Source organism: Podarcis liolepis (genome assembly GCF_965112155.1).
Source record: "Podarcis liolepis genome assembly, chromosome: 7".
In the NCBI taxonomy this organism is placed as follows: Eukaryota; Metazoa; Chordata; class Lepidosauria; order Squamata; family Lacertidae; genus Podarcis; species Podarcis liolepis.
Window position 1 is genome coordinate 16,800,818 of NC_139561.1, and position 12,027 is coordinate 16,812,844.

Below are 12,027 nucleotides of genomic sequence, written 5' to 3' on the forward strand. Positions count from 1 at the left end.
CCCAGCCAGCATAGCGTGAATTACCATGGTCAGATCCCAACATGGGCTGCCGAAGGAGGGTCCACTTGTGTAGGAGGCCCACCAGAGGGCATTTTGCCAGGGGTCCCCTCAAGCAGGAGCCTTCCCTGCCATACGGGAAAGCAACACCCAGCTGCTGCTCTTCAAACTACAGCGGGTGATGGCAAAAAGGTTCACAGTGTACCTGCTGAGCCAATGAAAAGAGGTCCTGATGCAAGGCCAGCACAGCCCGATAGAAGGCGCCATCATGGGTATCCCTTGGGATCATACAGGTGTACTCCTCCATGCTATCCCACTGACCTGCAGAGACAGACATGACCTGCATGAGCCGTAAGAGTTGGGAGGCATCCAGCGGGACATGCTCATCTATCCCCTCTAATCTACCCAAAGAAAGGGATTAATCCCTGTACTGGGGGTAGCCAACATGGTGCCCTCCAGATGTTCCTGGACCACAACTCCCATCATCCCTGGCAAAAGTCTGTGGCTGTTGCGAGTTGTAGTCAAAAACGTTTGAAGGGCTACGCCTGTGGAGATATAGCTGCCCCATAGTGCCCCTGAAAGAAATGAGCTTAAACCTACTCAATGGAAGAAAATTCGATGACCTCCCTATATCTATTGCAGAACTGCTTCTCCTATGTGGAAAATGCACCCCCAGCGTTCAACAAATCATTTGCCATCCCATGTCTACCTGTGCTATACATCCTTCTCTGTGAAACAGCATTTTAGAGGGACTGTCTGTTTCAGTGCTTAGATTAGGCACTTGGCAAAACTCCCCACCCCACCCCCAATATATGTGTGTGTGTGTGTGTGTGTGTGTGCATGCAGGGAAGAGAAGGACAGTCCTAAGGCTGGGACTTACCTAAACCCCATGCAGCTGCCGCCGCCATTCTTGCCATTTTCGCCTGGGTTTCATCGTTCACCAAGGTCCACTTCTCACAACACTGCTGGTGAAGTTGTCCCCTAGGAAGAAGAAAAAAGCAAAGATGCAAAAGTTACAGTTTGATGAAAATCCTCTTCCCTGCTTTTATTTAAAATGTACATTTTATACAGCCTTTCCATTAAGGAAACAGTATTCAGTATTTGTGAAAAAATAAACCCAAAACTGCAGTTTGCTGATGATACTGGAATACTATTCATACTCACACAGAAGCCCCATTGAGATCAGTTGGATTTGCTGGGTTGTAGCCAGCCAAATTTTACTCAGAAGACCCATTAAAATTAATTGACCACAGTTAGTCATGTTCATGAATTTGAAAGGGTCTATCCTGTATAGGACTAATGCTGGAGACAACTCACTCCAAGGGAATTGTAATTGTAACCTAAGGTTGTAACCTAAAATAGTGTCATTAAACACCCCCCCCATGAAAGCAGTCTTTAAATACACACACACACACACACACACACACACACACACACACACACTCCAACAAGACAGTGTTAAAAGGCAAATAAAACCACATGCAGGAAAGTTGGCAGCTAATGAGCAACAACACTGATTGAAAGTGAAAACTGATCAAAACAGCAGCAACATGAAACAAAATATTTAAGGTTGTCAAAAGGGCTGGAAGGACACAAGAGAGTTCACTGGGAGTCTTAAAAGACAATAAAGGCAAGGGTGGCAGGCAGGTGATTCTCAGAAGGAAATGCCACAGGTGGGTGAAACTACACAAATTCTGCTGCAGTACTTTGCCACTGTTTGTTAAAAAGTTGGTATTTAAATTTCCATGGGTCTAACCTATGTATGACTTAGCTGGAGACAGACTCCCTTCAGGTATTTGGGTCTTAAGCTGCTCTGTTTAGCATTAGCATTAAGTACTAATGCTATTTCCTCCTCTTTACTGGTTTCATTTGTCAGATTTGTACTCGTTTTAATTGAATCTGATGGTTCTTTTAATATGATGTTAGCTGACCTTTAGGCACCAAAGCTGCATTCCACAATGGCTGTGTTCTACCTACAATGTCAGTTGCTAGGAACTGCAAGTGGGGAGACTGCTCTTGTGCTCAAATCCTGTTTCCAGGCTCTCCAGAGGCATCTGGTTTGCCCCCGTGAGAACCAAATGCTGGGCTAGAATGTGTCAATGACCTGATTCAGCTGGTCTTTTGTTCTTAAACGTTGCGTATTCATCTGAAGACTTGGTAAAGCCAATGCAGCCTATCTTCTCACTCCCCACAAAGTCACCTGGCTCCCCCCCTCCGTTCTGCCACCCAGGATGCAAAAAGATGGGAACATCAGGTACAGGTTGTGCTGCTTCAGGTAATTCTGTGCAGCCCCCTTGGTCTGTGGAGTGACTTCAATCGACAGGCATCTTCCCCTCCCCTCCCCCACTCCCCTTGTGCCATCAACCTGGGTTCACGTCAGGACCCATCGAAACAGAGAGGCTCAATGACATGAGGCGTGCAGCGATTTAGGCAGGACTGGCTTGGATTTGCTGAACGCTCCAGGTTGAACTGCACAGTACGTTATGCAGGTTCTGTCTTTTCCAATTAGGCTCCCAAAAAAAGCACATTCCCTTTCTCTCTCATATACACATATGCACACTGAGTGTGCATGCTGCAGATCCCTGCTAGGGATAAAGACTCCTCACTTCACAAAGTGTCTTGATCCACGCAAACCTGCAAAAAGCAAACTACCCACATCTCCCACCCTCTTTTGGAAGGGAAGTCATTTTGCAAACTCTTATATGGGCTAATGGGCAGGTACCTTATTTTAATATATTCCCACTTTCCAGCAAAAATTTCCAAAGTAGTTTAAACAAGAAGAGGAGGAATCAAAATATCTATTCCTAAGTCATTAATTAGAACCATGGAAAGGGTTGTAACTCAGTGGAAGAGCACATGCTTCGCATACCAAATGTATGTTTTTGTTTCCCATAGGAGTTTGGATTTGGATTTGATATCCCGCTTTATCACTACCCGAAGCAGTCTCAAAGAGGCTAACATTCTCCTTTCCCTTCCTCCCCCACAACAAACACTCTGTGAGGTGAGTGGGGCTGAGAGACTTCAAAGAAGTGTGACTGGCCCAAGGTCACCCAGCAGCTGCATGTGAAGGAGCGGGGACACGAACCCGGTTCCCCGGATTACGAGACTACCGCTCTTAACCACTACACCACACTGGCTCTCCAGGAAGCTGGCTTATTCTGAGGCGGACAACTGGGTCCCTCTAGCTCAGAACTGCCTACTTTGACTGGCAGTAGGTCTCCAGGCTTTTAGACAGATGTTTCCTGCAGATACCTGAGGATAGAACATGGGACTTTCTGCGCGCCAAGCAGATGTTCTACAACTGAGCATGGTTCTGAATAAAGTTACAGATTAATAGGAAGCTGCCTTGTACCAAATCAGATAATTGGTCCACTTAGCTCAGCTTTGTCTATGCTGACTGGCAGCAGCTCTCCAAGCTTCTGACAGAGGACAAATACCACTCCTACCTGGAGACGCCATGGATGGCATTTAGCATGCTAATAAGATGCTCTTTATTTATATATTATTGCGTCTATAACTGACTTTCCCCTTACATTGCTCAAAGTGCCATACACAGGTTACCCCTTCTTCATTTTATCCTCACAATAACCCTGTGAAGTAGGATAGTTTGAGAGACAGCCCCCCAATGTGCATCTGAAAGTAGGGATTTTAACACAGCTCCTTGTCTGACACTCTTAACCATACCACATTGGCTCGTCTTACCATTCCCCCAGGGCTTCCAGGCAGCGCATGCGCCCCAGCATCAGTTCTGGGTCATCCTTGTTTGTATCCATCTTTTTGTCATAGGCCACCAGAGCATCTTCCCATTCATGCAGTTTCTCATACCAGGTTGCTTGAATTTCCTATGAAAGTGGGGAAGAGGCGGAAAGAGAGGGTCAACAAAATAGCAAATTTTAGTATGGGAAAGTGGCAGGAGTAAAGAAGAAGACCCAAGAGACGCAAGTCTCATATGCTTTCATGTCCCATCGCACACGAGGTCTATAGTTATGCCATTAGCATGATGGGAGGGAACGCTTTGTGTAAGCAGCACTGGGAAGATGTTTGCAGAAAGGAAGGGGGAAAATAAAAACCTAGGAATTATATCCAATGCTAGTCTGCCTCAAAGTAGGCCCATTGAAGTGAATGGACATGACTACCTTGGGTTCATTAATTTCAATAGGTCTACTCTTTTAAAAATGTTGTTATATGTTTATTTTTAATAAGACACGACATACAACAGATGCCAAAAAGTAAAGGGGGTACCTAGAACTGCACATGGTAGAATAAATATCCATACCAAAATCAAGTATAACAGACCACTATTACAAGGTTCCAACTAACACAAATTAGTTTACATTACCTTGCACCAGTCAGTCTACTCTGAGCAGGGCTCAGTTAGATATAAAGGTAAAGGTAAAAGGTAAAGGACCCCTGGACGGTTAAGTCCAGTCAAAGGCGACTATGGGGTTGTTGCGCTCATCTCGTTTTCAGGCCAAGGGAGCCAAGCGTTTATCCACAGACAGCTTTCTGGGTCATGTGGCCAGCATGACTAAACCGCTACCAGCGCAAAGGAACACTGTGACGGAAACCAGAGTGCATGGAAATGCTGTTTATCTTCCCACCACAGTGGTACCTATTTATCTACTTGCACTGGTGTGCTTTTGAACTGCTAGGTTGGCAGGAGCTGGGACAGAGTCAAGGGAGCTCACTCATCGCGAGGATTCAAACTGCCGACCTTCTGATTGGCAAGCCCAAGAGGCTCAGTCGTTTAGACCACAGCGCCACCCACACCCCTACTCAGTTGGATATAGCCCTAGGTAAATGGATGAAAAATAAACGGGTGAATAATAACCAGACCATTGGTCCACCTAGGCCAGTATGACTGGCTGGTTTGCCCGGGTCAAGTGAGAAAGGGCAGCTGTGTGCCTGTGTGTGTGTGTTTCCACATGAGTGTCACTGCTGGCACGTGGCCCCCAGAAGGCTAGCGAAAGATGAATGTGGCTCTTGGCCCCCTCCCCTTAAAATCTATCCATCCCTTTTCAGCATCAGCAAACACCACTGGGAGACCCAAGGACAAAAGTAGAGCCTCCCTTGCAAACACTGATGGCTGGTGCCCACTGCGGGCAGTAGGGCAGAAGGCAGAGACACCAGCAGGTGGTGAAGCCAGAGCCAACGGCAGGCAGAGTCAACTCATTCTAGTTTTGCCCACCCCCTTCTCCTGCCTGCTGAGTACTGCAAGGGCAACACAGAGACTAAGGAAGAGGAGGAAGCTGACAGGCAGGTCTGGATGTACGGTAAGTAAGAAGGCAGGCAGGTGGGGGCTGGCTGAGGTTGGTGTGGCAATATCCCCTTTGCCCTAACAGAGCCAGTCTCCACTGCCTGCTGTGCCATCAGCTCCAAGTCTAAGTAGCACCAACACATATAAACAAGAGCAGCAGGGGATGAAGTTTGGAACAGCCCAGCAGACAGACAGCCTACAGCAACAAGGGAAAGGATACTAAGGCCTTATAACTGGCCTTAGCAGTCCAGATTTTCTGAAGGTGAGCAGTAAAAAAGAACAGAAGTGCTGACCAATGACAGTTTTCAAATTCCCAACACTTTCACCAGCCTCTCATTTCTTTAAGGATTTTCATTTTCAAGGGATTAAAAGGGGGGGAAAGAGGGGGAGGGGACAAGCTACCACTTGGATTTCGTTGGGATTTTTTTGCTTCCCGCAACCCCCTCCTGCCCGCCCGCCCCGACATGGGCTCTAGGCCAATGTTCTTTTCTGCTCAGCCCTTGGCAGTTCTTGCTGCGACGTTATGCCAAGCAGCGGATTCTTTGAGGGCCCTGCAGGCGGGATAAAGCTGCACACACACACAACACATGCCACACTTCAGTGCCCCTCCACGTGAGACGTTGCAGGTCTGGCCTCTGGGGCTCCACAGGCAGATCATTTCAAAACAGGCGAGGATGCAGAGCTTGCTGATGTGATCAGGGGATTATGGGTTCCACTCATAGGCAGATAGAAAGCTGTCTCATACCAAAGTCAGACTATGAATCTGGCTGCACTGACTGGCAGTGGGTCTTCAGCATTTCAGGCAAAGGTCTCCCCCACCCCCAGCCCTATCTGAAGATGCTAGGGAACCTTTTGCATGCAAAGAAGATGCTCTAGTCTGAACCCTCCTCTAAAACAGTGGTTCTTAACCTTTTTGGGGTGATAGACCCCGTTGGAAATGTAATAGAAGCTCTCCCCAGAATTTTTCCCCACAAAGACAATTTTCAAAGAAACAGGAAGGAAATGGTGTGTGTGTGTGTGTGTGTGTGTGTGTGTGTGTGTGTGTGTGTCATATTTTTACACTCTCTAAAGTTCATGGACCCCCAAAGCCCGTGATCCTAGGAATCCAAGGATCACAGGTAAAGGACCTCTGCTCTAAAAGTAAAGTAAGATTCTGGTCCTCAAGGTTACGGAGGAAGGGCTAGCATAGGAAGCTGCCTTATACTAAGCTGGAAAAAATGCGTCCCTATCGCTCAGTATGGTCTACATGGACTGGTAGCAGCTCTTTCAAATTTCATGCAGGAATCCTTCTCAGTCCTGCCTGGGGATTGAACCTGGATCTTCTGCAAGCTGAACAGATCTTCTACCATGGAGCTGTGGTTCTCCTTCTCAAAATGAAAACAGGGAGATGGGGAATTAAGAGGCTACTCACCAGCTCCCCAAAGTGTTTCATGGCATATTCCAGAACCCCGGCTGCTGCCTCTGGTTGCTGCAGTTTATTATTAATACTGGAAAGAGGTAAGTGGGAATAAAAAGTCATTTAGGGCAGATCCTAGTGTTTTATTTATTTATATTTCGCTTTTCCAGCTTCCACAAACAATATTTTTTTGGGAACAAGTTCAAACCAAACTAGTATAAATACATTTTAAAACAGCACCATAAACAATCATAAAATGGCAGTTTCCCCACTGCTACCAATCTTCCCCTGCTATATGTGCAATGACAGGAGAATATAGAGCAGCCTTAGTCAACCTGGTACCCTTCATATATGGCTGGACTCCATCTCCCACCAGCCCCAATCAGCATGGTCAATGGTCAGAGATGATGGGAGTTGTAGTCCAGCAACATCTGAAGGGCCACAGTCTCCCCATCCCTGCATCAAAAGATGGCAGGTGTGTGATGGGAGGTAGCATGCAGCAGTAAAGGCAAGTGACAGTCTAGTTCAGGGATGGGAGACCTGTGGCCCTCAGGATGTTGTGGGACTTGAGTTCCTATCAGCCCCACCCAGCATGGTCAAAGATCAGGGTTGATGGGAGTTGTAGACCCACAACACCTGGATGGCACAATTGTCATAGTGCAAGTCACATCAGTAATGTATGCGGAAAACTGATGCAGTTGCTAATCTGGTACAAAGCGGATACTGAAAATGAGAAGCCATCTGTAAAAAAAGAAGAAGACCAGCATTGCCCATTTCATAGGCAGGATTCTTCCACACACCTTTGCTGTAGTTACTGTTCTCAGCCACCAAGCCTTCCATTCCCCCAAACAGCTGCTGCCACGGCCGCCACATGATTTTAGGCTTTGAACAAGATTTAGCAGAGTTGGCAGCAGGGGACTTCAGCTGAGGCTCACATGTCTATTGCATGTCATTGTTTTAATTTCCTCTAGGCTGCGTTCCCTTAAGCTAGGACTTCCTACCCGCGGCCTATTCCTCCTCTTGAACATCCACATATTCAAGGGCTTTATGGGCATCCAGTCATAACAGGGTTTTTTTTTATAAAAAAAAATATTGGTGGAAGTCCCCCTCCCCGCTCCCTTTAGAAAGACTACTAATCCCTCAAAAGAATTAGAGGTTTTAAGCGCCCTTAAGAAAGATCTCATAAGGACTGAAGAAGAAATAAACATTTTATATTAAACAGCTGCCTCTCCCACTTCAGCCCTGCAGTTTGCTACTCTCTTGAAGAAGCATCAACTGTCCCCTTTCTGCAAAAGGTGGGGCAGAAACGCCCAGCAAATTTAGGGGGCAGGATCAGGAAGCAAAGCGGCAGCAGTAAAAGTGAATGTCCAATGAATTTTGGACCTCTCAGGTCCTTCATTGGGGAGTTTCAAATATAGAAGTTCAATCTATGTATTATACTGTTTTCTTCTACTGAGAGAGACCAAGAGACTGAACTTCTGTATATGAAAAGCCTTGATGAAGGGCCTGCATGCACTGGACATTCACTTTTTCTCTTGTCCTCTTGTTTCCAGTTCCCCCAACAGTTGGGAGGCAGCAGCAGTGCTTCTGAATACCAGCTGCTGGAAACCACAGGAGGGGAGAATGCTCTTGTGCTTGAATCCTGCTTGTTGGCTTCCCATTTGGGGCATATGGATGGCCACTGTGAGAATAGGATGTTGGACTAGAAGGGCCACTGGCCTGATCCAGCAGGTTCTTCTTAGGTTCTTAGTGGTGAATAAAGGTAAAGGGACCCCTGACCATTAGGTCCAGTCGTGGCCGACTCTGGGGTTGCGGCGCTCATCTCACTTTATTGGCCGAGGGAGCCGATGTACAGCTTCTGGGTCATGTGGCCAGCATGGCGAACCAGAGCAGCGCACGGGAACACCGTTTACCTTCCTGCCGGAGCGGTACCTATTTATCTACTTGCACTCTGATGTGCTTTCAAACTGCTAGGTTGGCAGGAGCAGGGACCGAGCAACAGAAGCTCACCCTGTCGCAGGGATTCGAACCTTCTGATTCGCCAACCTTCTGATTGGCAAGTCCTAGGCTCTTTAGTTTAACCCACAGCACCACCCACGTCCCTTTAGTGGTGAATAGCTTCACTTTATTTCCCTGGCTGGTGCATTCTTCTCCTCACCCTGCTTTACTCACTCCCATTCCGCTATCTGAGTTCACCAGTTTCTGGTACGGATGGCTGGATGCTCACATTCTTGCAGTTGATGCAGCAAACCAACAAAATAGCAAAGAGTTAACAACTACTGTCACTGAGGCTGATGGGAATTACAGTCTGTGAGGCACCAGGCTGGCAAAGAACCATATGCAAGGATGGAGTTGTCCACAATTCTTGCACTGGAGTCTGTCAAAAAAGAAAACCCACCCCAAAACAAGCCAGCACAAGATGTGCCGATGAGCTTCTCTTCTGGCAATGCTTCGAGAACACTGCATTAACGTGGTAGAACAGCAACACCTCGTTGTCCTGTCTCCTGTCTGGAGAAAGTGTAGGCCAGGCCGGTACCCTCTGAGCCCAGCACACCTACCCAGCTGAGTCCAGAGCTGCAATCCCTATGAAAGGATTCAAATTCATGCCGGGTTTTATGGGCTTCTGGAGAAAACCTGGCCGACTTATAAAAGGGCAGGCAACAACACTCTGGCCACACACACTTGCTTTGCGTTGTGACTTTCTAGTTTTATAGGGTTGGCTGGGATTTCATGAAGCCCGCTTGATGGCAACCTTTTGCCTACGCACTCCCCTTCGTTGTAAGAGCAAATCGTAAGTGCTCAGAGTAAGTTTAGCTTTTCTAGGATACTGCACAAGGAAGAGAGAGGACCTTTTTTTAGAGCCCTGCTAATACGTTCCCATTTAGACAAACTGCAGGCAATAGTCAGACAGAACTGCAAATGCTTATCACTCCTCTTGATAATAAGAATGTACAGAACTGTAGCACAGCTCTTAAGAGGAACAGCGAGGAAGTCCTGGCTCAATTTTTTCTATCTTAGTCATGAACCTCTTTCTAGAGCATCCTCTCTCAGGCTTCTCAGCACGTGCGCACACACATTTAAAATATGGGAGATGTTTACATTTACATTGGACCACAGGAAGCATTACAGGTCAGTATATTTGTCAATGAAGCCCTGCTTCACCTACTCTGACCAGCTCTGGCTTCCCAGGGTCTCAGGCAGGGTTTTGTCTGTCACTTTGTACCTGAATAAAAAAATTCCTTCCAGTAGCACCTTAAAGACCAACTAAGTTAGTTCTTGGACTAACTTAGTCCAAGAACTAACTCCAAGAACTAACTTAGTTGGTCTTTAAGGTGCTACTGGAAGGAATTTTTTTATTTTGACTATGGCAGACCAACACGGCTACCTATCTGTAACTGGAACTTTGTACCTGATACTTCTAACTGGAGTTAGAAGACTGAAATGAGGACCTTCTCCATACAAGGCATGGGGGCACCTTCTCTGAGCTATATCCTTCACTTAAGATATACGGTGCTGCCTTATACCAATACAGGCCTCTGGCCCAGCTAGCTCAATCCTGTCAACTCTGACAGACAGCAGGGTCTCTTTCACTACTTGTTACACAATCCTATTTGTGACTGCGATCTTTTGTGAGAGCCACCACTGAACCACAACTCTTCTCCTAAGCCATTGCCTCATGTACAGTGCTTAAAAACAGACAAGTTCATAGTCTGTTGACAGAATCAAGCCAAGAATGCAGGCATACACCAATGGTCTAGGTGCCAAACAGGAATTCCTCATCCCTATATTCTGGGACCAACCCATAAGCAGGGATCAGAGCTACTGCAAAATAGCATCCTTTGGTTCTGTCCCTGGCAGGAAGTCCAGAAGCACACCATGCCTCCTGACAGTACTGAACGTCACCAAGAGACTCACAGAACCAACAAGGTTAGATCCTGGCGAAGGTCAAGCCCCAATTATGAGAAGCTATGCAGAGTTTTAAGCACTGGTGTAATAAAACCCTGGTTATCCATCCCCTGCAGCAGGCTGTAAGCTTCCAAATCGTCACCTAATTACTTGCTAGCACCAACATTATCCTTATCGACAAAACAGCAAGCCAGGATTCTTTCACCTCTGAGACAATAGATGGACTTGGGAGATAAATCTCTCATGTTCTAGGGAGGGAATTAAGGACGCCCATGTCTTTCCTGCTCCTTGAGCAAGAGTGATTCATTGTAGTACACTGTAAAAGTGATAAATGGCCATCACAGTCCCATTGGCAGGCAGAAACATCACTCCCTGTATGTCAGGCAGTTAATTACTTCCAACTTTATCTCTCTTGTCAACACCTACTGACAAATTGGCCATTATCCTTTCCCACCCTCTATCATAATTATGGCTGCTCTCTTGCTGCCACTTTCTAGCACTAACTTCTCTCTCCTTTCCACAGCTTGTCAAAAGGGAGAACGAGACAAGATGTTTTATACTTCAAAACAAAAGGCTGAGCGGGACCACATATATTCTTAAATCTTGGAAGAAGCACAAACGTTTCTTTTTTGAAAAACACACACATCATTTTCAATTCCCTCTCCTCAAGAGAGCCGAATCCACTTGACAATAATGTTGATCCTTATAATTTATCAGCTTGCAGATGGAGACTCAGATATACAACCTGCTGGGATCTTCTGTTTGAAATACAAACAGGAGCTGCGTAAGAGCATTTTGAAAGCGTTTGTGCTTGTGTGTGCATCCCAGACTTTATACTGGGGAAAAATCAAGACTTTGGGGAAGATGCTGACCCCAAGATGAACAGACCCTGCCCTCCTGGCCTGGACATTGTCACTTGCTCTGCTCCTGGATCTAATCTTGGGCAGGTGGAATGGGGGGAATAGTGCTTTCAGAGAAAGAAAGACAGAAGGAATCACCACTGACAAGGAGTTGCTGGTCTTCTGGATAGCCAGAATCTGCATAGCCAGAACTATCTAACTGTGTTACAACAACTGTGATTTTATACACATGAGCTTGTTTTTCCCTCCCTCCTTCCCTCCTGTCTCTTTTTCCTCATGTGCTGTGTCTTTGTACTGTGAACCTCGAGAGCAGAGATTATCTATTTAAATCAAACTGATGAATAAATAATAAACAAATCAGTTTTGACCATTGGATAATATAACAGGGCTTGAAACTGGGTTGAAATAGAACATCAAGTTAGCCTTTGGGGCCCAGCCAACATCTGGGCAACTTGAGTTCTGCATAATAAAAAAAAGGTTATAAAACTACTTGCACGTTACATATACCAGGGCAGGGGTGGAAAACAATCTGGCTGGTGGGCAAGATTCTAATCTCCTCCCTGCCCTCATGGGGCCACTTACCTGTCAAATACCTGGGCTCACAATTACAC

The 12,027-nt window shown here is 46.4% G+C and overlaps 1 protein-coding gene across 4 annotated transcripts in view; it reads right to left on the reverse strand.

Annotated features, from left to right (window-relative positions):
- Positions 1-12,027, reverse strand: part of MTOR (mechanistic target of rapamycin kinase) — a 100,039-nt gene that overhangs the window by 25,514 nt on the left and 62,498 nt on the right. For all 4 annotated transcript variants that reach the window (XM_083512640.1, XM_083512638.1, XM_083512639.1 and 1 more), the window contains 4 exons: positions 6,666-6,741; positions 3,700-3,839; positions 878-978; positions 203-318 (listed from right to left, as the gene is read on the reverse strand). In XM_083512640.1, coding sequence (XP_083368766.1) covers positions 203-318; positions 878-978; positions 3,700-3,839; positions 6,666-6,741 — 433 coding nt within the window. The remainder of the gene's footprint in view (positions 1-202; positions 319-877; positions 979-3,699; positions 3,840-6,665; positions 6,742-12,027) is intronic.